Here is a 27,785-nt window from a genome sequence, read left to right on the forward strand (position 1 = left end):
AGTTTGGTGCAGGAGGGGATTCTGACTTGGTGCAGGTGGTTGGGGTGCAGGAGGTGGTGTGAGGTGCAGGCTTTGGCTGGGAGGCGCTCACCACAGGCGGGCTGCCTGCCTGCATGTCATGGCCCCACACCGCTCCCGGAAGTGGCTGGCTGCTGTCACATCTCTGCGCGCCCCTGGCCATAGGCACCAGTTTCCCCTCTTTCACGTGGGTGCTCGACCTCCCCTCTGCCCCGGCCCCGCCCCCACTCGACCCCTTCTATGAGGCCCCGCCCCTGGCCTGCCTCTTTCCACCCCTTCCCTGCCCCCATTCCAACCCCTTTCCCAAAGTTCCCGCCCCAACTCGGCCCCCTCTCTGCCAATATTCCAACTCCTTCCCCAAATCCTCACCCCGACCCCACCTCCTCCCCTGAGTGTGCCACGCTCCCGCTCCTCCAGAGTGTGCTAACACTGCCAAACAAGTGTTTGGTGGTGGCTGGGTGGGAAATGCTGGGAGATAGGTGGAGGAGCGGGGACGTGGCGCACTCAGGAGAGGAGGAGGAGGTGGGGCAGGGGGTGAGGGGAGGTTGGCTGCCGGTGGGTGCAGAGCACCCACTAATTTTTCCCCGTGGGTGCTCCAGCCCTGGAGCACCGATGGAGTCGACGCCTATACCCCTGGGGGGAGGGGGACAGCGTCCCTGTGCGCTGCTTGAGCCTGCAAGAGCCGCCCCCGCAGCTGCATTGGTTCCCGGCCCATGAGAGCTGCAGGGACAGTGCTGGGGACAGGGGCAGCACATGGAGCTGCCTCCCGTCACCCCCAGGGGCCGCAGAGACGTGCCAGCAGCGGCCTCTTCTGGGAGTGGCGTGAGGCCATGGAATGCAGGCAACCTGCCTGAGCCCTTCTGTGCCGCTGGACTTTTAGTGTCCCGGAGATCACGATAGTCTGGCAAAGGCTCCAGGATCAACCAGTTGAGTGCGATCGACGGGTTGGTGACCACTGAATTGTATATAATTATGGATTTATTTTTGCAGGGCCCCCTTAGCCCGAGGCCCTGGCTGCAGCTCCTAAAGCCCCTGCATTAATCTGGCCCTGGTCAGAGAGCAACAGCACTGTGACATTCATCCCAGACACTGTGACACTCATCCGACCAGGATGCAACGCTCGCTAGTGACAGCTGTCTCTGCAGGTGGGGCTGTCTCTCCCTCCGAATGGGGTGAGTGCAGGAGGAGACGCCTCGTCCCAGAGACCAGCAGGAGGCCAACATGCCACAGGGGGCTGCCAATGCCCAGAAGAGGCACTTTAGTCAGGAAATGGAGATTATGGGTCAGCCGGTGTAATCGGGTATAACTCCATTGATATCGTTTACACCAGACCCGGAGCTGGCCCGGAGCGTTCAGAGGGACGCTGGGGATCCCACACTACCTGGCGAAGCAGCCGGCGGCTGCCGATTGGCTGCTGCTGCTCCCTGGCGACCCCACCACCCGCCCCACACGCTAAGCACCGTCCCCGCCCGCTGTCACGAGCACTTCCCCGCCCCGCCCGCGCGGTCGCCCTGTGGCGCTCGGACGCCGATTGGTTCGGAACACCATGGGCAGAGATCAGCCCAGCGCGTGGAGGCGGGACTAGCCGTCCCCTCCGGGCTGGGAGGCGAGGCGCCGGGGCAGCTCTTGTAGGCGCAGTAGAGCGGTTGGTGCTCCGGTTACGGGTAATCGCTCACCCTGCAACTGAGGCGAGATGCTGCGCCTGCTGGATGTCGGCGGGTTCGTGCTGGAGCGGGTGGCCACGGGCAGCCCCCTCTCCATGGTGCTGGTTGCCTCCGCCTTCGTGCTGAGCCTGGGCTACCTGCTGCAGCTGGGTTTCCGGCGCCAGCCCCGGCCCGGCGAGGGGGTAGGTCCCGCGGGGGAGGAGAGGGGCCGGTAGGGTGGGGGCTGAGATGGCGGGGCCGGGAGGAGGTGTGGTGTGGTGTGCAGAGGCTTTATGTGGTCGTGGGGACCCCTCGGCTGTGGGAGGGGCCGCTGCCCCAGAGCCGGGGTAGGGACGGGAGGGGGGCACCCAGCAGCAGGCTGAGCACTGGGGGGGCAAAGGAAGAGGACGCCCGTTACGTTGCTCGGAGGGGGATGCGCAGCGTTAAGGGGGTATCTGAGAAGAACCTGCTGCCCTCAGCGTCCTCCGCCCCACCTAACCCTGGGGTGCCTGGGTCCACCTTGGAGCCCAAAGCCTCGGGTCGCAAGGATGCACTTAACTCCTTCTGGCTGGAGAAACCTATGTGTGCCCCTTCTGGGCAGAGAGCTGCCCCCAGGGAAGAGCTGACAGAGCCTGACTGTATGGGCAGGGCCGGCGCTTCCATTTAGGCGACCTAGGCAGTTGCCTAGGGCACCAGGATTTGGGGGGGGGGGGGGCATTTTGCTGCCCTCAGCGGCAATTCTGCAGCGGGGGGTCCTTCCGCGCTCCAAGTCTTTGGCGGCAGTTCTGCGGCGGGTCCTTCACTCACTCTGGGACCTGCCGCCGAAGTGCCCTGAAGACCGGGAGCGCGGAAGGACCCCCGCCTAGGGCACCAAAACCCCTGGCGCCGCTCCTGTGTATGGGTGAGGATTTGTGAAGGAGTATTGTATTGGGCTTTGTTTCCAGAGAGTGACAAGCTGCACACCCTCTGGAACAGTTCCATTGGATGGAGGCACTGCCCTACCTATTGCACAGAAGAAAGGTTTCTTTGCCTCCAAGTAGGATTGACTTTTTGGAACAAGCTTTTTAAAATGCACTTAAGTGCATGGCCGTCCTTAGGATTTATGGGGCTCTACGCAGTATTATTAAACTAGCGCCCCCATGCCTGACTTTCTCTTAGCAACACAAACATAAGCTTACAGTACTGGAAAACTTGCCACGTGCACTTTATTAAGAACATCTTAATTGTGCCACCTTCACCCCCAACCTCTGCACAGTGCTGCCTTCACCCTAGCTCCTGCACTTCTCGCCTACCTGTGCCCCCAACCCCAGCCCTGCCAGTGTGATCTGCCACACCAATCCCCTGCCCAGTACCCCCTTATGTCCAGCAACCCCCATGCCCCGTGGCCCCTCACCCAGAGATCTCCACCATAGATCCCTATGCCCAGCAATCTCCCACCCACAGACCCCTGCCCAGTGCCCCTCTCACAGTCCCCCCCCCACTGCCCAGCACCCCATATTCCTTAGGGATTTCAGCACCAAAAAATTAAATTCTGTGCACAATATTTTAAAATTCTGCAAATTTTGTCAATAAATAAATGTCAAGGCTCCAGCATGGCAGTAGCAAGCATAGGCCACTGGCTGCGTGTAGGTGGAAGATGATGCTGCAGCCTTCCCTCCCCTCCTAGGATAGGGACTTGGCAGTGAGATAACTCTGTGTGCATGTCAAAAAGCCACAGGGAAGCGTTTTACATGATGGCTGGGATGTCAGCCATGACCCCAAATCCTTTTGAATGATAAAAAAGAAATAGCTGATACCAATGGCTGAGTCCAGCCCTCATCCAGGCCCTTGCCTGTCACCACTCCCAAATGGCCTTTCATTCTCCCTAAAATAGAGCCTCATTGCAGCCTTATCTATTATCCAACATGCTTCATATCTTTCCATTTACCGTATCTTTCTATTCTAGTCTCATTAACCAGTCTCCAGAAGTATTTATTTGAATCTTTCCTATCTTTGGTTAATAATAATCTCTTATCCAAAGCTGTGGGTACCATAACATGAGTAATGTTATGATTATTTATCCATATACGTTCTCGGCCAATGTGAGTTGTTTAATCCAATTATTCACATAATGAATCATGAAATAAGTCAGCAGTCCTAATGCAGTATTTAATTCTTTTTTGAAGCAATCTAAATGTTAAATGAATATTCTCTTGCAGAAATACCCACCTTATATTTCGTCTAATATCCCTTTTCTTGGACATGCAGTAGCATTTGGAAAAAGTCCTATTGACTTTTTAGAAAATGCCTATGAAAAGGTGAGTCTTGCCTAATGAGTGGTTGAATGTACCTAGGATATTTTTATTTGTTCTGCTACCTTCTGTGTTCCCAGAACCTATTTGGATAATTTTGAATCTCCTTGGAATGAAATGTTTACACGTTGTCTGCTAGAGTTCAATATACTATACAACCTTGATAGTGTGGGCACATAATGTATTAATACCTCATTCTGTGGGCAAGTTAATGATAGAAAGGTAAGGGAGATGTCATTTGATTAATAAAAATCTACAGAATCATAATTTCAATGGTGTCATCTTTTGTGGCGTGGCAGGTTGCACATGGTGCCCCCTGTCCCCGTGGCTCCCAGCTTCAAGTCCTCTGGTTGGTGGAAAGTTTGTTAATGCAGTGTCTTTGGAATTGGGTCAAGCTGGATATAATTTGAAAGCCTTTTCTTCCAAAAACACAATGATACCAAACATAATAAACCTAGAACAATTATATAGATATGTAGTTGAGAAAAAATATTTAAAAATTAACATTTTGAATTATACTTTGACATAGGGATGCATTGCTTACATAAAAAAGACATTGATGTTTGGTAATTCTAGGTAAGTTGGCCTTGATATGTAGAACTGAAAACATTTATTCATCAAAGTCATCATCAGTGTTGTCACCAGGTAGGGCATCATTGCTAGACATATTGTCACATTGATCCTCATCCACACCGCACTTGCACATCTATGTACAAGACAGGCTACTGGTCAAACATTTGCAAAGTGGTAGGCATCTGGTCTTTTCACACGAACATTTGATTAGCTGAATGATGGATTCAGGAGCGCATGGTATATTGCACAAAACTGGTGTGATCAGTTCATCCACCAAGACCATACATGCCCGATAGGGAAGTGTAGTTTTGGATTAGCTCAATCATCCCATCCCAGTACTTTATAATTTGCCTTCTTAATAACAGGTTGTGACAAACCAGGGTACAGTCCAGACTAATGGGTAGTTGCATCACCCTTCCCTCTAGTTGGGGTGATCTTTACAATGTTCTGCTGCTGTAGCTTCCCTGCCTGGGTTGCTCAGAATCAGTACTTCTGGGGGAATTCTGCATCACTGTGCAATGCAGAATTGCGCAGAATTAATGTTCTGTGCAGAATTTCATTTTTTCCTGCGGAATTGGCGCTGCAGAGCTGCTGGCTGCCACTAGGGACCTCTGAAGCCCCGAGAGCCTCACTCCCCAGCTTGCAAATAGAGGACACTGCCAGGTGGAGGTGAAGGGTACAGCTGCAGTTTCCAGCATGCCCCGGAGGCGTGCGGGAAACTCTGTACAAGCCTGGAAGCCAGCATCATGTTGTTTCTCCCTCTGTATTCCTGGGCTCTGGGGACGGAGGGGGTGTAGGTGTCTGAGCTTGGGGGCACCCTGCAACTGGGTTCTGGGAAGGGAGGAGTGTGGGTGTCTGGCCCCACGGCTGGACTCTGGGCGGGAGGGGATGTGGGTGTCTGGCCCTGCAGCTGGGCTCTTAAGAGGAGCCAGACATCCACTCCTCCAGCACCCCCCAACTGTATGCCCCCCTCCAGCTCCCACTTCCCCTGGCAGTGTCCTCTATTTGGTAGCCTTAGGGGAGCAGGGCAAAAAAACGAGTTCCCCTCAAGATGTGCTCAGCTGGCATGCATGATGCACCCAGACTGAGGCGCTCAATAAAAGCATAACAGAGAAACAGGAACTGGGTTGTCATAGGTGTTTCTTTAACTCTCTACTCCTGGCGGAATATTTTTTGTTGTCTGTATTGTTACAGACATACTTGCTGACAGGCATTTTGAAATAAATTACCAAAATAATTGAAACTGGCATGACTATATTTTTATTTTGACAAATATGCAGAAGTTTATTAACTACAAAGAGATTTTAAGTGAGTACAAGTAATGAGACATAAGTCAGCAATGATTACAAGAAAAATAAAGATAAAATGTTTACTAATACTTAACTTAACAAGCTACATTAGATTCAAAGCAAGTTTTCTCACTACATTCTTCAGCAGATTACTGACCAAACACCTATGCTGCTTCCTTTGTCCTTCAGATGCCGTGACTATGATGGGCAGAGAGAGAGAAGGTGTCTTGGGGTGTCTCCCCTTACTTTTTATAGTCCTCTCCCTGCTTCAAGAAGCATTTTCAGCTAGGAGCATGGTGACAGGCAGTTTGTGTGGGTGGGAACTCTGTTTCTTTGCTAAGATGTAGATTTTTCACCCAAACCCTCTTTCCTGCCAAAGAATAGCCACTTAACAGGTAATGGCTGATTGGCCTTGTTTACACCGGTCCAAGGCATCAGCTTGCTATTTGTCTGCGAGGAACTTTTTGGTCACTCCCTAGATTTGGATCATGTATTAATAACACCATAGAATGGAATCTTATAACTTTACATACAATGTTGCCATACATATTTTACCAGGATAATAATGACCAGCAAATTATGTATTTTCAAATGACACCTCACAAGCCATACTTTGTGCAAAGATAATTACAATAGCAGACGCAGAAGTACGTTCTGTTACACAGGTATAAATGCACCCATTATCAGTGGCAATTTTTATCTGTCTGCTTTTTGGAAAACATCCACCAGTGTAGGTCTGCCATGTGTCGTAATGTTGATTTTTTTAAACATTTTGTCGAATATGTATCTACATAGTTGTTCTAGGTTTGTCATGTTTGGTACCATTGTGTTCATGGGTTGAGCTGGGTATCATTTCTCCCTTTTCCAATGACACTGTATTATCAACTTTTCCACCAACCGGAGGACTGGGAGCTGCAGAGGCAAGGGGCAGTGAGTCCCCACCTCCCAAGCCGTAGAGGATGACACCATTGAAATTGTGATACTGTAGATTTATACAAATCAAATGACATGTCCCTTGCCTTTCTGTCATTAATTTGCCAATGGAATTCCACATGCTCCCAGGCTATGACTGAAACAGAGTCGCATCCCTGGATTTCAATTGTGGATTTGACCCGATTTCAAAGAAGCGTACATATAGTTGAGGGAAGCCTACCAGTGGATTCACTCGTTATCCAATGAGCTATTTGAATTACTTACCTTAACATTTGTTGGTACTACTCAGGCTCTCTTTCTCAGTCTCTTCCTTGCTGATAATGTTGGGTCATGTTAAGAGGTCAGCATATGACTAGGCCACTACCCTGACTACTTGAAGAATTTGAGTGTCTGTTGTAAACTATGAATAATTGGGTGTTCAACTGCACCAAGATTTTTACTAGCCCAGGGAAAATATGAAATGATACTTATCTTGTACTCGTAGTATCTGACTTATGTCAGAAGAAGGCTTAACGGTTAGACTTTCTGGAACCACAGGCTTGACTCATGGTACTATTGATTTCATGCTTGTGAAATGGACAAACTTAATATGCACTTCACTTCATAGGGATTTGGTCAAAGAAAACCTTAAAGTAGAGTTGGTTGTATTTTATTGGAAAGTACTGGTTTGTTAAACCCAAAAATTCTCATGAAAGTGATTTGAGTTTAAAATTTCAACATCCAGCTTGCTATACCATGATTTCCAGGCTATATGTCCAGGAGCCTGAAAGCCCTGGCAGATCCAACTGGAGCTCTCAGGACTTAGTCTCCATGGCAGGGAGCTGGAAGCCCAGATTCTAGTGGGGGCTTAGCTTCTGATTTCTGAAGCAAGGAGCCTGGAAATCCTGGGGGTTCTCAAAGGTTCCAGGCTCTCTGCCGTGGAAGTCTCTACCTCTCTATGTCCAAGTCCCCTTACTATTTCTGTGGTTTCACACATTCCTGTTTTAAAGAAGGTCTTTTCCCTGTTGTGTAAAAACCCCCGCACAAATGAAAATGGAAACTGACTCATTAGACACAAAATGCAACCAAGTAAACAGGAAAAACACAAATCCTTTATTTATAATCTTGGATATTACCTCATAAATATATTTGGGAAAATCCGATTTAAGTTTGATTTAAGGTATTCATGTCCCATTAAGTGATTTTTTTTTTAGTCACTTCTTGTAAGAGTAGGGGCGTGTGCTTATTTCCTTTGGTCAAACTTCTCCCCTCTGACCTCTCCTCTTCTTCCCCGATGTGTAGTGCAAGCTATGCATCAGTTGTCTAGTTGGCTGCTGTCCTCCTTTCCCACCCGAGAGGTGGCTGCACTCCAGTAGTATTGTGAGCATATAGATTTGAAGCAATTAAAATCTGAAAGGTTCTACATAAGGATAAAAAAATGTTAAGTTTCCAGATTCTCATTATTTTAAACTAACTTGTCCTTTCCCCCCTCAGTATGGGCCTGTGTTTAGCTTCACTATGGTGGGCAAGACGTTTACCTACCTACTGGGTAGCGATGCTGCTGCTCTAATATTCAACAGTAAAAATGAAGACCTGAATGCAGAGGATGTATACTCTCGACTGACCACACCAGTCTTTGGCAAGGGAGTTGCTTATGATGTACCTAACCCGGTATGTATTTAGAGTACAAAGTCAATTAAACATCTAGGGTGCAGATCAAATCCTGACAAGGTTGCCATGAACTGTTTGCCCTATATGATGGGGATTGACAATATCAGTGAAATTCTGGTAGCCTGGTTTGCCAACACAGTTGCTGATTTTGATTGTTAGGCATAGAGTAACCAAAGACTGAACACATGTAGGCTCTGGTATTGTTTTTTATATGGCCATCTACTGGTTTGGACAATACTCATGGGTTAGACCTTCTCCTTCCACCACAGTGGAAAACTAGCAGTTTTCCTTCCTCCTTTGAGCTTATACTTTCTGAGTGCTTTTAACCTAAGAGCACCTTTAGGCTCATTCCTTGCCATGGGAGCTTGAGGCTACATCTACACTACAGGGGGGAGTCGATTTAAGATACGCAAATTCAGCTATGTGAATAGCGTAGCTGAATTCGACATATCGCAGCCGACTTACCCCGCTGTGAGGACAGCAGCAAAATCGACCTCCGCGGCTTCCCGTCGACGGCGCTTACTCCCACCTCCGCTGGTGGAGTAAGCGTGTCGATTCGGGGATCGATTGTCGCGTCCCAACGGGACGCGACAATCGATCCCCGAGAGGTTGATTTCTACCCGCCGATTCAGGCGGGTAGTGTAGACCCAGCCTCAGAGTGAGATTTTTTTTTCTCCAGGCCTATTTGTACATATAAATGTGAGGCGGTACCACCTCCCCAAGCCACTCTGATAGATTTGGTACTAGAGAGAGGGACTAAGTGCTTAGTGGGTTTTCTTTACAAAACCTTGCACTTCTGCCCTCACCAGCAGGCGGTATTGAGTCTCCTCAGTGCAGCAGACAGCCAGCAGCATAACACCTCTCTGTTACCTCTACCCTCTTTGCCTTGTATTCTTGCAGAGGCTGAGACTGGAGAGGAAGGCAGCAGACCTTCCTCCCTGACTATGGGAGGATGGAGGACTGCACAAGGTGGAAGCTGAGAGTTTGAGGATGATAGTTATCTAATGTGCTAGGGATGGCTGCATGCTTCAGAAGCATATTCCCATTCTAGAGAGGGATAGTGGTGGCATACATAAACTGCTATGGAGGAAAAGAGAAAGTTAGAACCATGAGGCCTTCAGAAAACTTTCATTCTTGAAGAGCCAGATAAAGTAAGGCTGACTGGCTCCTATAATTTTAATCAAACCAGTAGGTGGCTGTATATTTGCCATGTTGAAAGTAACAAGGTAGAATACTTCTGCAGATTGCCCACAAGTTCATTTCAGAATGGACCAAGAACATGGAACTTGCTGCCAGATGAAATAAGTGTTTGCTAACCTCACTATTCAGAGCTAAATGCTAAACTCCCCTCTTCAACCAAGCTGTCCAATAGTATCCCCATTCTAAGATGCACTTTTAAAAACCCATAAGCTGTTGTCTTGGTGGCTGAGAAGGATAAGTGAGTGTTTGTGTGGGTTTTTTTCTTTGTTTTTTGGAACCTATGAGGCTCCCTGGGAAGAGGCAATGAGTTGAATGGATAGATAGAAGTTAGTTAAAATCTGAAAGAAGTATAGACAGAATATTGACTTAATGACTAACAAATGTTGACCTGAAGAGGTTTGCCGAGGAGTTGCTCCAAATATGAAAGTAAACTGCAATGGCACTTGAATTTATTTCTAGATAATAACGCTCAATTGCTGAAGCTTTTGAGTGTGGAAAAAGATTTAAAAGCTTTAATTATAATTTAATGGCACAATGTTCATGTTCTGAAAGCAATAAGAACAGGATTTAAGTGTATCCTAGAATGCAATTCCACACATTTGCCAGTTTCCATTCATGATAGAAGAATCTAGACTTGCTCTTGAAAATATAGTAGAAGCTTATGTTGTCAGGAACTCACTTCCATCAGTAGTTCAACTACCAACCAGGATTTCAGTTTTTAGTATTTTGTTCTTTATGTACAGTAATTTTGTAAAATTAAAAATAAAATTTCCCACTACTAGTGACAGTGACCTGAGTTGAAAACCTCCCAGCATTTATAATTTAGCTAAAAGTTCAATAACATGAATTTCCAGATTAGGTCATAGTATTGATTTAGGTTTTTTTATATTACTTGCTCTATCTGGCTTCATTCCCAAAATATGGAGTAGCAGTAAAAGCCTGAAGCAGGACAGGATAAGAAAGCTTCAGCTGGTATAGAGTACAGCAACCCATCTGCTTGGAAATAATCCCAGTACTCTGCTTTTCAAGATAGGCCCTTCTTCTTGAGGGGTTGCTTCTCACTCAGACCGTAATTTTCAGCTACAGCTACCTTACACCAGTGCTATGAAACTTGGTCAGTGGGACACTTGTTAACATGGATAGAACTGTCACAAGAGCTAGACTCAGACTTTGGAACTTAAACTCACAAAATATAAGAATGACCATTGATTGTGCTTTTCAGAACTAAATGCCAAACCCATTTCTTTGAGTCAGCTGCCTCATATGCTACATGAAAATTAGGAGAGGAAGGAGCTTGCTACTTTTTATGCCACTGCAGGTGAAGAAGGGAGGGAGGTGGGTTTTTTGTGTGTGTGAGGTACATATACTACACTGAAAACCATGTAAGTATCTAGATCAGTGGTGTCCAACCTCTTCACTCTGAACAAGGTCAAGGGGCCCAATATTTTTGGGAAGAAAATCTTCCCTGTTCCACCAGCTCCTATGTCTCCAGGGCGAGAAGGAAGAATGAGTGAAGTATGTTGTGCTCTAGCTATTCCCAGGTGGCATATAATCTCTTGGGGTCCTCTGTCAGATTGGAGTGTCCTCAGGCAACTTGTGCCCATGCTGCTCTAACCTGGGTTGGTGCAGAGAATTGGGGAGGTCCCTTCTGCTCTGCCCTGGATTGTATGGGGGTCATCCTTTGCTAGGCACTCTGCTAGGCTTACACACCCATTTGAGCTTCCTTCCTGCTCTCCCTGGGGCTCCCAGGCAGTGGGGGAGCTGCTGAATAGCTCTAGCACAGGAGGGATAGAAACTGTCTGGTGCACTCCTGGGTTACAGAGCTGCTCATGGGGCTACAAGGAGAACTTTCTGAGGCAGATGGTAAGGCGGTGCTCCCTACCTTCTTCCTGTAGCAACAGGAATTATACAAACACTTCAGATAAAACTGCAGGGTACAGCTCAGGGAACACTTTCCTAATCAAATCCAGTTTAACTAAACGGTCCTTGACCACAAACTGGACGCCACTGACATAGATAAACAGCTTCCACAATCTGAGCAGGACTTCACCTAGTGCATACATTTTAGCCTAAATTCATGTTTTAAAAACATGTCGGGCAACCTTCTATCTGTTGGGTTACCTCAGTTCTCTAGAGAATGGGGTAGGAGGAGCTTTGGGAGACAAAGGCATAAATTCTCTCTGTTCTGGTGGAATGAGCAGTTTAATCCATAAATCGTGTCCAGACTAGTGGACACACTGACAAATTGAGGATATGTTTGTGTCATATTGTGAGCTTTTGTCTTCCATTTTGTTTTGTGAACTCCATTTCTTTTCGGTACTCTATTTTGGAGGACCTTCATTATATATTGCAACCTCCTTTGTGGGTTACAGCATCTCTTCTTTCGCGGAGGCTTGATGCCTTGTTGAATGACTGTCTGAGAAGCTGGCACTGAGCAATATAGTTCCATCAACCTTGAATGAATTCCATGCTGGAATAAAGGGTTTTGTACTGTTAGGGCCACTGACTTTGAATGACTCTAGTCTACATACACCGACATGATGTGTTGGTGAATGTGGTAAGGAGGAGAACCTGGAAGCCCCCAGGAAGCATATGGCTGGGAGACCTGCAGTTTGGTCAGGTGGTGGACAGCCAGAGAAAAGGGTTATACTATTTTAAATCAGGGATGCTTCTCTAAAGAGGCAGTTCACTGTCACATAACAAAAGAAAAAGGCTGGAGGTGAGAGAGGACAGGAGGGGCTGCCTAGCCTAAGGATGTGAACCAATCCCAGGACTTTCAGGAAGGATGAAATCAGACTTGGGACGGGGGAGGGACTTCATTATTTTCTAAAGATCTGTAACTAGTGTGTGTTAAGAGTGAAGTGTGTGTGTGTGGCTAAGAAATTCCTTTGGTAAGCCCCTGTTTCTTGTTTTCCTGCTGACAGGGTTAGCTGAGCAACAACCTTCCAGGTGGACCCTGAGAGTATGTATCTAAGGAACTGGGAGGCTCAAGAGGGGTGAGGAACTGTTTCTGGGATTTAAAGTGGCTGGGCTACAGAGCCCCACATCCAAAGGAAAGGGTACAGATATGAGGTCTGCACCTGTGAATGTGAATTAGAGACTAACTGTAGGAACAGTGACCAGTCACATGGGGCTTAAAAGCACATGGGGGTCCAGTGATTAGGTTCAGTCCCAACAGACTGGTGTCCATCCAGAGAAGGAGATTAGGCCAGGTTGTTACAGATAATTTAGGAAAAATAGTTTCTTTTTCTGTAGTCCTAACTTTCACCCATAGCAGGCCACTTGGAACAGGGCTGTGGCTTGATGGTGGAAATTAGTGGATATGCTTGGACTTCTGCTTCTGGGTTTTTGTTTTTATGACAAACAGCATGTCTGTCTGTTAACCATGTTCTTTATAATATGACAGTTATTTAAAATTATATAGACAAGGTGGGTGAGGTAATATGTTTTATTGGACTAACTTATGTTGATGTACGGGACAAGCTTTCGAGATTACACAGAGCCCTTTTTCAGATCCTGTGTAACCTTGAAAGTGTATCTTTTTCACCAACAATATAACTACCTCACTAGCCTTATTTCACTAATATCCTGGGACCAACATGGCTATAAAAACACTTCCCATTACGTGTAAGACTGTCAGTTACTGTGGTCAGTATTAGCTTGGCAGGAAAAAACTGGGATGCATGTTGCATAATAAGTTAAAGTTGCCTTATTGAGTATGTCATGTGCTACGCTATGGATATCAAACTTTTTTGAAAGAGAGGACATAATTCTGATTGATTATGGTTGTGGCTAGGATATAAATTCAAGACTTCATACTTCCCACAGTGCAGAGTGGACTGTCCACCAACGTGAGTAAGACGTTTGCCCACAGATTAAAGGGAGAATATGGTCTTTATGTAGCATCTGAAGTTTTTGTTCATTTGCCTTATTGTCACATTCATTAGGAAGAAAATGTTCTCCTTTAAGCCCATTGCTGTTTCTGCTCATTATTTCTCTTTTTTTCTTTTTCTCTCCCTCTTCCTGGTCTTTTGAGTCTCTAGTCTTTTCTCTGTAAAATTCCCACCTGCTTCCTCATTCCATCCATTAAAATGATCACTGATTAAAATAGTTTACTGGTGACAATGAAGTGTCATTTTTAAGTGGGTATTCCAGCCAGATTAATAAAATACAGCCTCCCTGTGCTATGGGGCAAGGCCACAGAGCCCTGTCCTGTCTTTCAACAGCCCTGTAGAGAGGGCAGCAGTAGTGTGGCTACTTATGCTTGTGGTGTGAGCTGCTAGTACACCCAGCGTTTCTTGGTGCCTTAGGATACGTCTTCACTACCCGCCGGATTGGCGGGTAGCAATTGATCTATCGGGGATCGATTTATTGCGTCTCGTCTAGATGCGATAAATTGATCCCCGAACGTGCTCCCCGTCGACTCCGGAACTCCACCAGGGCGAGAGGCGGAAGCGGAGTTGACAGGGGAGCCGCGGTCATCGATCCCGCACCATGAGGATGGGAGGTAAGTTGATCTAAGATGCGTCGACTTCAGCTACGCTATTCTCATAGCTGAAGTTGCGTATCTTAGATCGATTTTCTCCCCCCCCCCAGTGTAGACCAGCCCTTAGAGGAGGTCTGTCTGTGAGGCCATGGTCCAAACCCCTTACACGTTGGTAAGCAATTGCGGAGCTGCAGTAAGAAACATATAAGCTTCAAGAAATACTATTGCATAGTAATTGCTGGCATACAGCTCCCTACCTTTCTCTAGTGGCCTCAAGATATATCTGTTTCTTGCTTTTAAAGGAAATGCACCACCTATGCACTACCTGAAGCACTGCTGCAGTTCTTGGAAATTGATAGTCTTAGCATGCTGTACTGTTCGCCAGCAAGACTGCTTTTTATGTACCCAGTTAATGGGTAACTAGGCTGAATATGTAAGCTTAATACAATACCAAGTGGATCTTCTGTCCCTTTCTGCAGTCAAACCACGGAATTTTACTCCAGTGTGTGAATTAACTGCTATATAGTAACTTTCTTGGTATGCCCTATCAATGAGAGATTCCATTCACTAATGGACTAGTTAATATTTGTAATTACTATAGTTATTGGGCTAGTTATATTTTTGCTTTGAAAACTACATGATGCTAGAATAATGGTAATTTAACTATAACTGAATACATGAAGAGTATGCTAGTGACTGTTATTTTCTCGGGGTGGGTGGGCACACTGAGATTGCTCAGTCAGGGCAAACCCCAAAGAACAGGGCAGACGATCCCCAAAGATGGTGGTTATTCTAATACTTGGATTCACCTAGGGTTACCATATTTTAGTGTCCAAAAAGAAGACACTCCACGGGGCCCTGGCCCCGCCCCAACTCCGCCCCCAGCCCTGCCCCTTCCCCTTCCTGGCTCCAGCCCCGCCCAACTCCGCCCCTTCCCCAAAGTCCCTGCCCCAACTCCGCCCCCTCCCCTGAACGCTTCGCTCCCTGCTCCTCCCCCTCCCCTGCTTCCCGCGAACATTTGATTTGCGGAAAGCCTGAAGCAGGCAGGCAGCCGGTAAGCTGGGGCGGGGGGGGGGGCGAGGAGGCGCAGCCCAGTCCGGCCCCCCCGGCCAAGCGGCCGAGCAGCCCCGGTCCCAGTGGCTCCGGCCAGCTCGGCTTGGCCCCGGTTCCGGCCGAGCAGCACCGGCCTGGCCCTGGGTGAGCGGTGGCGGCCAAGCAGCCCTGGTCCCAGTCGCTTCTGCCGGCTTGGGCCCCGGTTCCGGCCAAGCTGCTCTGGCCCGGCCCTGGCCCTGGGCGAGTGGCGCTGGCCGGCGGCCATGCCGGCCCGGCTTGGCTCCGGCCCAGCTCAGCTCAGGCCCTAGTTCCGGCCAAGCGGCCCGGCCCCAGCCCTAGCAGAGCGAGCGGCACCGGCTGGCAGCCGAGCACCCGCCAGCCCCAGCGGCTCCAGCCCGGACCCAAGCCCCACGACTCCTCCCTCCCTATTTTCCCAGACATGTCCAACTTTTTGGAATTTCCTCCCAGATGGGGATTTGAGGACTAAAAAGCCGGACGTGTCCGGGAAAATCCGGACGTATGGTAACCCTAATTCACCAAGCCAGCAACAAAACAGCTTCTACAATACCTCACTGGTTGCCCAGAAGCCAAAAACACAGTTCCCTTAAAGCAGAGGTGGGCAAACTATGGCCTGCGGGCTACATCCGGCACGCAGGACCCTCCTGCCCGGCCCCCAAGCTCCTGGCCTGGGAGACTAGCCCCCGGCCCCTCGCCTGCTGTTCCCCCTCCCCCGCAGCCTCAGCTCACTGCTCTGCCGGTGCAACGCTCTGGGTAGCGGGGCTTTGAGCTCCTGGGGCAGCGCAGCTGCAGAGCCACGGCATGACCCAGTGCTCTGTGCTGTGCGGTGGCGTGGCTGGCTCCAGCCAGGCAGCACAGCTGCCTGTCCTAGTGCTCTGGGCGGAACGGCTGTAGCACCGCCAGCCACTGGTGCTCCAGGCAGTGTGGTAAGGGAGCAGGGAGGGGTTGGATAGAGAGCAGGGAAATTCGGGGTGGTGGTCAGGGTGTGGATAGCGGTCGGGGCGGTCAGAGAGCGGGAAACGGGGGTTAAATCGGGCATGGGTCCCGGGGGGCAGTCAGGAAGGAGAGGAGGGGGTTGGATGGGGCAGCAGGAGGCAATCAGGGTGGGGGTTCCGGGGGTGGTCAGGGGACAAGGAGCAGGGGGGTGGTAGTGGATGGGTTAGGAGTCCTGGGGGGCCATCAGGGAACGGGTGGGGGGTTGGATGAGGCAGGAGTCCTGGGGGGGTCGTCGGAGCGAGAAACGGGGGGGCGGATAGGGGGTGGGGAGCAGGCCACGCCTGGCTGTTTGGGGAGGCACAGCCTCCCCTAAACAGCCCTCCATACAATTTCAGAAACCTGATGGGTCCCTCAGGCCAAAAAGATTAGGCCTGAATAAAGACTGGGAGTGGTTGGATCATTACAAAACCTAAACTTAATTTCCCCAATACTAATTTCTCCCTACTGTTACTCGCACCTTCTTGTCAACTGTCTGTAATGGGCCACTCTCTTACCACTTCAAAAGTTATTTTCCTCCCTTGGTATCCTGCTGTTAATTGATTTATCTCGTTAGACTGACCTAACACTTGGTAAAGCAAACCTAGGGTTACCATTCGTCCGGATTCCCCCGGACATGTCCGGCTTTTAGAGTTAAAAATAGCGTCCGGGGGGAATTTGTAAATGTCTGGACTCTCTCCCCCCCCCCACGCAGAGCACGCGCTGCTGACAGGGCAGCCGGCCGGATGGTGCCACTTACATGGGGCTCCGACAGCCAGAGAGAGCCCCTCCTCCACTTCCCCCTCCACTCCCCTGCAGCTGAGAGCACTCCCTCCCTCCCTGCATTCGCAGATCACCAGCCGGCCATTCGCACCGGCAGTCTGGAGCTCCTCCCCCTGCTCCTCCTTCCCGGCATGCTGGTCTGAGCGGCAGAGTAAGGGGGCCAGGGGGTCGGAGAAGGGGCAGGGAGGTTCTGGAGGGAGAGTGTGGTGTTTTTGTTTTTTTTTAAATTTGGTTTTGGAATTTGTAAAAAGTGTGTAGTAGATTTTAGTCCTAATCTTGACTTCATTTTACTTTCGTTTCTAGAAGGTTCTCCCTGTGACTTCTATTTTTCTATTTCTGTCTTTTCTGTTTTAGTACCACTTGCAGTACGCTGTTAATGACTAAACTGTAATTATGTACCTCATGTTCTATACCTCTAATATCTTAACCCTTGCAGGTATTTTTGGAACAAAAGAAAATGCTAAAAACTGGGCTGAATATAGCTCAGTTTAAACAACACGTACCTGTAATTGAAAAAGAAACAAAGGAGTACTTCAAATCCTGGGGAGACAGTGGAGAAAGAAGTAAGCAAGATCAGATGCTTTGTGTTTTGAAAAGTTACACTGACGGGAGTGCACGAGAAGTAGACAAAACTAGCTTCATATGACAGTATTTTGATCTACTTGAACATTTTTAATAGAAAGGAAAGACAGGTCCAACTGTATCAGACGTCCCATGCTCAAAAGAACCAGGTACAAAGCATGTTCTTTGCCTACTTAAAGCTCAAGGGAGGATGAAGCCACTCTCAAAGTTAGTAGTAGGTTGTAAAGAGCTAATTTGCTCTTGGCTTCGTAGTCTCTGCCTATTTGTCCCCAAACTAACAGTTCAGGCTGCATTAGGATAGTTTTGCAAGGGTTAGGCCACTTGTGCCTAATATCTTCACTGTTAAACCAGCAACTCAACATTTTAAAATGTTGTTATTCCCTTGTTCCAGAATCATGATCAATAACACACATCCTCTTTAAAGAAATAGACTATTTGTACTTCCGTAACTAAAACAGTCTGACTTAAGCCAAATTAGATTAAAAATTAATAAGAAAAAATAGACCCCCACCTGTCCATTTTATTAGTGAGCATTTATTCCCAAACTTTATTGATTTGAATAGGGCTGCTTCATTATGAGCATGTTACTTCTGTGCCACTGTGCAATGCAGAATTTGTGCAGAATTAATGTTCTGTGCAGAATTTCATTTGTTCCTGCAGAATTGGTGCTGCAGAGCTTCTGGCTGCCGCTAGGGGCCATTGGAACCCACAGAGTCTGACTCCCCAGCTCACAAATATAGGACACCACCGGGGGCAGGGGAGCTGGAGGCTTCCCAGCAGTTACAATTCCCAGCATGCCCTGAAGGAAGGAGGCAGCGTACAGGAAACTCCATACAAGCTCAGGACCCAGCATCTGGCTGTTTCTCTTCCTGGATCCCTGGGCTCTGGGGGTGGAGGTGGTATGGGCCGGGGGGAGGGAAGCCACTCCATAGCTGGGCTTTTGGGGGTGGGGTGGGGAGGGAGTGCATGTGTCAGGTCCTGCGACTCCCTCCAGCACCCCTAGATACCTCCCCCAGCTCCCCTTCCACAGCAGTGTCCTCTCTTTGGGAACTTCTATATGGTAACCCTATGGGGGCAGGGAGAACAAACAAGAATCTACTAAAAGACCAGAAGGGCAGAGTTTTCCCCAAAATATACCCAGCTGGCACATGTGACACATCCAGACTGAGGTGCCCAACAAAAGCATAACAGAGAAACAGGAACTGGATTGTCGTAAGGGTTTCTTTAACTCTCCACTCCTGGAGGAATTTCTTTTGTTGTCTGTATTGTTACAGACATACTTGCTGATAGGTATTTCTAAATAAATTACCAAAATAATTGAAACTGGTGTGATTATGTTATTTTGACAACTAATATATGCATAATTTTTATTTTTTTGGTGCAGAATTCCCCCAGGAGTAGCATGTGCATGAGTAAGAATTGCACAGTTGGACCCACAGAATAGAAGATGGTTATGATTGAATTATTTATATTTCTAGAGCAGTCTGTAAAACTGTCAGATTTATCAGCAGAATATTTTTTTATTGCTGCTCACTTCTTTTCTGACAGCATGAGCAGTCTTTGTCCAACCCCCCTAAATGTGACGTTACTCTTTTCAGGGAATGTCTGTTTGCATACGCCCTAAGTTTATCTATGAAAGATGTAGGATTGTACAGAAGCAACTTCTTTTCCTGATAACTGTTGACACTTTTTTTGGATCCTTTCCAAATAAAAGAGCTTTCCTCAAACATAGCCAAATTTTTCCATTTTTCCTTGCTTGTATATTGGAGTAGCTCAGCAAAAACACTCACATCACTGATGAAGTTAACAATGCCTTGTTTTTGTATTCTTTGTTGAATTTGTTATTGTTATCTAAGACCCCAGGAAATCTCTCTTCCTCTGTACTACAGGCCATGATGGATTGTCAGTATGGTCCAATCTACCACAAAAGTGGTGGATTAGGGAACAGGTTTTTAATCAAGCTAGACACAACAATGACTAACATGCAGACCAATCCCCTAAAATGCAAAGTAATAAGAGCCTCTCTAGCTCCTTAACTTGAACTGCCCATAAATTCGGTCTCTTGAGGTCATTCTCTGTGAACCAGCTGCCACTCCCTTCCTCAGTGCTGTCTTCCCTACAGCTCACTAGTAAGTGAGGAGTCTGTATTTTAAAGACCCCAGACTCCTTCCTCTTTTCCCAGCATGTTTTGTGACATAACATGACAGCATACAATTTTCTCCCATTGTAATAGAACAGCTCGGACATCCTCAAATAGTTTACTCCTTCCTGACTCCTGTAGATAGGACACTGTGCAGAGTAGGCTTTGAGTCCAACCTTGAGGTCTGAGGATTATTGTTCCAGGACTAGCTTCTTGGTATTGTTTTCTCTCTGAAACCAGATCTCATCAGTCTTCTTCTACAAGTGATGCACCCTTCTTTCAGAGCTGTGAGCAGGGATCCTAGCACAACATAGCCCTCATTTCCACTGGAAAAATTGATCTTGGAAATACTTAAAAATATTTCCTTTCAATTGGTTGAAATGCACCTTGTGTTCCCACAGAAGTGCTTCAAATCAGCTGTGAGATGCTGGGGTACGAGTTCAACCATCATGGCAATTACTTCTGGATTTTGTAGGGGTAAATAACATCAAGTGCCAGTTTGGGCACAGCTTGCTTGCACAAACGGGGCTTCCAGCTGCCTCAGGTAGTGAATCCTCTTTAGTTCTCTACAATGCTTTCTATCTTCTCTCCCAACCAGCCTTTCCAAGTAATCCTTTCTGGAAGTATCCCCTCCCCACTGACCCAAAACAGGGATCCATTTGTGGAAGAACACTTTCAGAAACACCTAGAAAAATTATTTAAAACTCTCCGTGTGTATTCAGTTAATACCTTTTTTTTGGCAGAAGTGAAAGTAGTGGCCTGTAAATCTTGACACCATCTCCCCAGAATGCATGCTGACTGACTTTCCTTTTCCTCCCTTTATTCAGATTTGTTTGAAGCTCTTTCAGAGCTCATTATTTTGACAGCAAGTCATTGTTTACATGGGAAGGAGATCAGAAACTTACTCAATGAGAAGGTGGCACAACTGTATGCTGATCTGGATGGGGGATTTACTCATGCAGCTTGGCTTCTGCCAGGTTGGCTTCCTTTACCTAGCTTCAGGTACCAAAAATAACATGTTAAACAGTATATACTTAAGAAACTTCTGTGCCTGTTTCAGCTCTTTCTTAGAGTATGTTTTAAGTAAATATGAATTTTAAATAAAAATGGAATGCAAGGATATTTCCTGTAGGGGAGTTTATCAAAATACTATTTTCATGGTGTAACCTCAACTAGAAATTAGGAAGGCAGTTGCTTTTAACTGACATCTAAAAGCATAAGACCTATAGCATGCCTAAAAGCGTAACAATTACAGCATAACTAAATGTTATCCCCACAACTATTGAGTACCTAAATCTGAGTCAAAGCATTAAGAATGAGGGTTTGGGAGTTTCTAAACATGTTAATTCAGTATAATTGAGCTGCCTAAATTTAGTGTATGTAATTAAGTATATACTGATCTAGTTCAAAGCACTTTTTGAAGCTTTGTTCATTTTCTACAAAGCAAATAACTTTTATGTAAGATATTTATTATATTGGGTCTGATCCTTCAAGTTCTGCACAAGCACATGGGTTTGTTTGCATCTTGTCTTAAATTCATTTGTATTAAAACTTCAGAATTAAAATGGCTACCACAAATAATTAACATATTTTGTTTTTTTGCATAGTATAATTGTATAGGCCCTGGCAGCTTTGATGATTCATCCTTTGGGTTGTGTCACCCTTACACGTATGGGGTGAGCTCCTGCTCTTCCAGAAGTCTGCTGTTCACTCTTATCCTCTGACTTGCAGGAAAGCTAGCAGCCATCCCAAGCCAGAGCTCAAGGCTTGGCAGCATCAGCTTTGTCTAGAGGATTCAGGTCTACTTACTTGTGGCCTTCGGCCGAGCACAGCACTGATCTAGCTTAGTACTGAGATGATTGATAACAACCTCTTTGGGCTCTGGTACCATATGAGCATGGCATATGTCCCCTTTTGGGTCCTCAGTACTATTAAGGACTGATCTTCTTGGTGCAAACAGTCTCAGCCTCCCTCCCTGGTATAGCAGGCCATCTGAGAGGAATGGGTGATACTGGCCACAGTGTTGTTGCCAGACAGGATCAGTCAGCCTCTACCCCTGAGGATTACAAACTGTTTAGGACCTTTTTTGGGAGAGTAGCAGCAACCCTGGAGATAACCACCAAGGAGATTTAGGACACGCTGCACAAGGTCCTCGACATCCATTACTCCTTGTCAGTAGGGCGCATAGTGAGCCCAATCAACAAAGGCCGCCTGGAGCTCACGAAAGACCTGTGGCTGGTACTGACATCCAAGCGAGCTGATAGATGGTATCAAGTCCCAGCTGCAAATTGTTCTAATCCCATGCAGTTCCATGATCCTGGTCATATAATCACAGCCATCGAGAGGACTCATCGGAGTTGTCAGAAGGTGACCCCTAAGGATAAAGAGGCTAAACACCTCTATCTCCTGGGTCATAAAGCTCACTTCTCATCAAGATTCCAGATGCGGATAGTGGTCTTAGAGAAATATGATCATGTATCTAGTGTGCATTACAACCATTTATTGGAAAGGTTCCACAAGATTACAGGCAGAACTTTTGGTGGAGGACTGTTTAGTCCTCCTGGTGGAGGACTGTTTAGTGGGCAGAACAGCACTGCAGACAGTTTTGGCTGCCGCTGATTCTTTCTCCAGAGCAATGGTAGTTCTTCATGGCTGGCTTTTGGGGGCATACCTAGACAGTTGCAAACAACAATTTAGAACTTGCTTTTTGAGGGCCAATCCCTCTTCCATGAGAAAACTGATAAGGCAATGAGATCTCTCAAAGATTGCGGAACAACCATCAGTTCTCTTGTTACATACACTGGGCCTGCAAGAATAGGCATTTTAAGCCTCAACCTTTCCAATACCAGCCATTTGTCTCATACAGACCACCTGAGCCTCCAGCCCACAGGCAGAGGTCCTTGAGATGAAAACCTGCTAGTGGTTTTTCCTCCCAGTCACTCCCCTTATATTGACACCAAGCAGGCAGTACATTTGATTTGGTGCCTGAGGACCACATACCATTCTTCTTGTGGTCTTTGCCTTCCCACCTTTTTGGTGACCATTTGGCCCACTTTCAGCACGTGATCCAATATCATGTCAGATTGTTGGATTCTGGAGGTATTCTGGGCAGGCTAGATCATTCTATTTGTTTGTCTTTCTTGTCCCTCTTCAGGGATCCCTCCAACAAGAGTTTGCTTCACCAGGATTTATAATGCTTTCTCACCTTGAGTGCTGTAGAGGAGGTTCCTCTTCATCATGAGCAAGGAAGTTCTATTCAAGGTATTTAGTCATCAAGGAGACTGGGGGGCTTTGCCTGATACTAGACCTCAGGGCTCTCAATACCTATATAAAGAAGCTCAGATTCAAGATGGTTTTCCTCTCCTCCATCATTCCCATGCCGGAGCAGAAGGACTGGTATGCTGCTGTCAATCCCAAAGATGTCTGTTTCCATATTGTAATACCCCTGGCACATAGGCATTTCCTAAGGTTTATGTTCAACAGGAAATACTGCCAATACTGGTCCTTGCCTGTTGACTGTCTGCAGCACTCCATGTATTTACCAGGCACACTGCAGTGGTAACCGCTCACCTGAGAAGATCTGGCATTCAGATGTTCTCATAGTTGGATAACTAGCTGGTGAGGGGACACTCGCTGTCAGAAGTCCAGACCCATGTCTTGTGTATCCTGCAGATGTTCCAATGTTTGGGCCTGCTGGTGAATGAGCAAGTCCATGTTAATACCCACGGGCAGATAGAGTTCATTGCGGCCATTCTTGATGCGTTCACAGCAACAGCCTCCCTACCACTCAACAGATTTCATGCCGTATTCACTCTTTGCTTCCACCTACAGTCCCAGCCTTTAGAGTGGGTGAGGTCTTGCTTCCTGCTGCAAGGTCTTATGGCAGTGTGTACCTTTTGTAACCTCATTTGCAAAACTCCAGTTCAGGCATCTTCGGGCTCGGCTCTTCTCAGTCTACTGCCCAAGATGTCACTGTCTAGACAAGGTGGTGCATCTTTTCCTGACAGTTCTTCAGTCTCTGGATTGGTGGACAGACCCTTGCAACATGCACAGGGGAGTCCCATGTACTCCCGGTTCACCCTTGAGAACTATGGTCACTGATGCCTTCACATCTGGATGGGGAACCCTTATGGACAATCTAACTGTGTAGGGCCTCACATATCAACGGCCTAGAGCTCAGGGCCATGCACAGTGCCTGCCCTGCCTTCCTTCCTGTGATTCATGGACAATTAGTCCTGGTAATGAGGAACAATATAGCAGTTGTGTTCTACTTAAATAGGTGGTGGTAAGTGCTGAGGCCAGGTCCCTTGCTCTATGCCAGGAAGCCATTCACCTTTTGGGACTTTGCTGATAAAGCAATACCATGGTGTATTGCAGACCATCTCCCCAGATTAGATAATGTGAAGGCAGACAGTCTTTCTACAAGGGGTCGTTTGGGACCTCTTTAGGCTCTGGGGTCCTCCACATAGACCTTTTTTTGCACGAGCACAGAACAATGACATTTTTGCTCTTGGGAAGGATGTAGTCCTGTCAGATATGATTCTCCTTCCTTGGACAGAGAATCTCTTCTATGCATTTCCCCCCCACCACCTGCATCCCTCTGCTACCTACAGTTCTGCAGAAGATCAAGTGGGAGAAGGCCATACTGGGGCTATGAGGATTATATTGGCTAAGGCAGATGTGGTTCAGGGAGCTTTACAACCTCTTTGTAGTGCCTTCTGTCTCTCTGCCTATGATCCCCAACCTTGCTCATAACAGTGGCTCAACCTTGCACCAAAACATGAGCATCCCTTCACCTGACAGCGTGGATGCTTGCTGGCTGATGTCAATAGAGCTAGCCAGTTCTCAGGATGTTCAGAGTATTCATATTAATAGCAGAAAGACCTCCACTATATCCACTTCTCTCCAAGTGGATAAGATTCTCACATTGGGTGATGTAAAATCAGATGTCCCATGTCCTTGCTAGCATCCAGTATATTCTGGACTACCTGCTGCATCTCAAGCATTCCAGTGTCTCACCAAACTTGATATTGGTGCACTTTCTGGTCATCTCTGTGATCCACCTGCTCATTGACCAATTTTTGGTTTTACCCCACTGAAGAGGTTTTGAAGCGCATTGCAAGGCTCTACCCACTGATCAGGGATCTGGCTCCAATGTGGGATCTCAACCTGAACATCACATAACTCATGGAACCCCTCCCCCCGCTGTGACAGATTTCTGTTACCAATCTGCCTGAGGCATCAGGTGATCAGGCCTGAGGCCGCAGGATCGTTAGGGGAGTAGATGAAGGAGCACACCAAGGGTCTAAGTTTTAAAGCTTTATTAATAAAATAACAGCGGTGAGTGCGGGGAACGCTCCCACGTCACTCAGGGAAAGAAAGAAAGCGTTAGTATGAAAGTGGGTTATGGCTGGGGCACTCTCACACGCACGATCCGAGGCTGGCCAAGCCTGGGGTAATGTCAGAAGAAGAGGGGGGGAAGGGTGGACGAGAGTTCTGTCTTGTGCACAAGCCGTCCAGGGTCCACTGTTGATCTCTAACTTGCTTCAGCTCTCAGGAGGGTTTTAAGTCCTGGGTTCTTTCGGGGGCATTTCGTTCAGGGACCTCTGTTCCTCGTGCTCTTTGTACCAGTCCAAACCGGCTTTCTGTGGCTTCCTCAGCATTCCCAAAACACACCAGCTTCAGGGACGTGAGACTTTGTTTTTCCCCCTCGCTGGCCTTCACCATCCCACTTGTTTTTGCACTCTCTGCAGTCCTGCTCAGCTTAGTTCTCCTTTCTCACGGTTGGCTGGGGTGGGTGAGATCCAGATAACAGGCTTCTTGGCTGCGTAGAGTCTATTCAAGCACAGTGACCTTGGACTTCCTATCGGCGTCCTATCTTCTGATTTGAGCTGAGGCGTTGCGTTAACCCGTTCTCCTCTCCCCCTTCGGCCTCTCGCAACCTGCAAAGGAATCTTCCACTCCACAGTCATACCTTTAACCTGACCCAAAATGCCTTGCAATGCTTGCAACAGGTTAGCAACATACAATGCTGATCTGCCTCCCCAGGGGACCCCCTGAGGGAGGGGGCCACTGGGTTGTGACACCGCCCTTGAGCCTCTGACCACATGCTTCTTACCTTATTTGTCAATGAACGTAACCTTCCTCTTGGCTATTATTTCTGCCTGGAGAGTCAGAGCTCCAGCCCCTGATGGTAGGACTACTGTATACATTATTCAATTGGACAAAATATCCATGAGTCCGCATCCTAGATTCCTGCCCAAGATGTTGATTGAATTCAACGCTAATGAAACTATCAACCTACCTGTATTCTTTCTCAAATTTCATGCCAGCAGATCGACAGGAACTACATCCCCTTTGAGTGCGCAGAGCCATTTTGTTCTACCTGGATAGCACTAAATCCTTCCAAAATTGCCCAGACTGCTCCTGGCCTGTGCAGAGGGTCTTAAAGGGCAGGCCATATCTTCACAGAGAATATCAAACTGGATCGCATAGTGTATCTGGACATGTTATCAGTTAGCTGATCTGTAGCCACACAACAATGTGAAAGCACATTCCACCAGGGCACAGTCTATCTCTGTGGCCTTGCTGGCAAACCTCTCCATTCAGGAGATTTGGAAGGCAGCAACCTGGACTTAGTGCATGCTTTTGTTGAAATTGTATAGTCAGCTCCTTGACCACACTTTGGTTAGATATGACATATGTTCAAGAGACCAAATAACTAATGTCAGTCAGGTTTATTGCTCTAAGCCAACAATAATGTCGTACAGGGAAAAGGTTCTCCATGATACCAGTCTCTGGGAAGCTGTCTCGTGCAGTGATGTTACATTCACCTTATGCAGAAGATTTGCTCACAGAGTTACACATTTCAGCTGGGTAGTATTTATATGATGATTTTACAAGTTACATATCTCTTTACATGTCACTAAAATCCAACCCATTAGTTTGTCCCAGTTCCCAAACTTCTTGTTCTGTTCCTTCCTCATCCTTGTTTTGGATACTAGCATTCCACGTACTGGTCCATGAAGGTACTTCTCTACCTTGCATTAAGTCGTAACATGAATGTATCTCGATTTTGACACATTTCCTATCTGCTTATGCCAAATGCTTGCTTCAGCAAATGCAGAGTGTTACAGGATACTTAGTATAAATGAACAGAGTTATGGCCAGTTTAGGCAACAACACTGTTATGATTTGTACTTAATTGCAGGGTGGGTTGAGGCATGTTATAACACAAAGCAGCTATCTCTCTGGCCCATCTCATCAGCTCAATGGAACCTGAACCAGTTTTCCCAGTCTTATGTTCCTTTGTGTTTCTGGTGCGCGCATTGTACTGTGATGCACATTATCCACTCCATATTCCCCAAAATCTTTGATGCAATTACACCTATCAGATCAAATACCTAATCTGCTCTGTGCCTGTTCTGCTCCTCAAAATGGTATCTGAAATGACTATGACCTAGTTAATAATATTTGGGTAGTAAATGACTGACATGTCACTGAAATATTCCTTGTAAAGACTAGTGAAAACTTTGTGAATAAGTATTTTAGGCATTTTATCTAAACAATCTTTTGGATTTTCACTGATTATTTGCAAAGAAAAATTCTGCACATTTGATAAGAATTTACAGCATTTTGTGTGTTTATTTTATATACAGACCCTAATAAAAATGCTTTGAATTACAGACGTAGAGACAGAGCACACAGAGAAATAAAGAACATTTTCTATAAAGTAATCCGGAAACGCCGTCAATCTGGGGAAAGGGAAGATGACATGGTCCAAACATTGCTGGATGTTACGTATAAGTAAGTGAAAGTGTTGAAGGTTTGCCATTTAGAAGTGTAAGGGGGAAGTGCTTAGTACTTTAACAGGGTATGCTTCATTTACCAAAATTTCCCAAGTCATTGCCGCATGACTCTTGTCACCCTCCTCACATCTCTTCCTTGGGTTATTTGGCTTTCTCCCCTTGTATGCAGCTTTGTATAGGCTTTTGGAGAGAACACTTCTTTCCATGCCATGTTGATGAGGATAATGGGTGAAATTTAGGCCTTTTTGTCACCTCCCTCTAGAGGCTGAAGGATTTCACTTTGTTTAGGGTGCAGACTGTGTGAAGCACCCAAACAGTAGATTTCTTAAAAACAAGATTGATTTTA

General features: G+C 46.9%; 1 protein-coding gene across 2 annotated transcripts in view; it reads left to right on the forward strand.

The window, feature by feature from the left end:
- The first annotated feature begins 1,587 nt into the window (after positions 1 to 1,587).
- Positions 1,588 to 27,785, forward strand: part of LOC128832840 (lanosterol 14-alpha demethylase) — a 33,862-nt gene continuing 7,664 nt past the window's right edge. Inside the window, exons 1-6 of one of the 2 annotated variants that reach the window (XM_054020486.1) lie at positions 1,588 to 1,864; positions 3,860 to 3,958; positions 8,221 to 8,397; positions 17,346 to 17,472; positions 20,459 to 20,633; positions 27,318 to 27,437. In XM_054020486.1, the coding sequence (XP_053876461.1) occupies positions 1,712 to 1,864; positions 3,860 to 3,958; positions 8,221 to 8,397; positions 17,346 to 17,472; positions 20,459 to 20,633; positions 27,318 to 27,437 (851 nt within the window). In that variant the 5' untranslated portion in view covers positions 1,588 to 1,711. The remainder of the gene's footprint in view (positions 1,865 to 3,859; positions 3,959 to 8,220; positions 8,398 to 17,345; positions 17,473 to 20,458; positions 20,634 to 27,317; positions 27,438 to 27,785) is intronic. The other variant, XM_054020485.1, reaches the window with a different exon arrangement.

Source organism: Malaclemys terrapin, chromosome 2 (assembly GCF_027887155.1).
Source record: "Malaclemys terrapin pileata isolate rMalTer1 chromosome 2, rMalTer1.hap1, whole genome shotgun sequence".
In the NCBI taxonomy this organism is placed as follows: domain Eukaryota; kingdom Metazoa; phylum Chordata; order Testudines; family Emydidae; genus Malaclemys; species Malaclemys terrapin.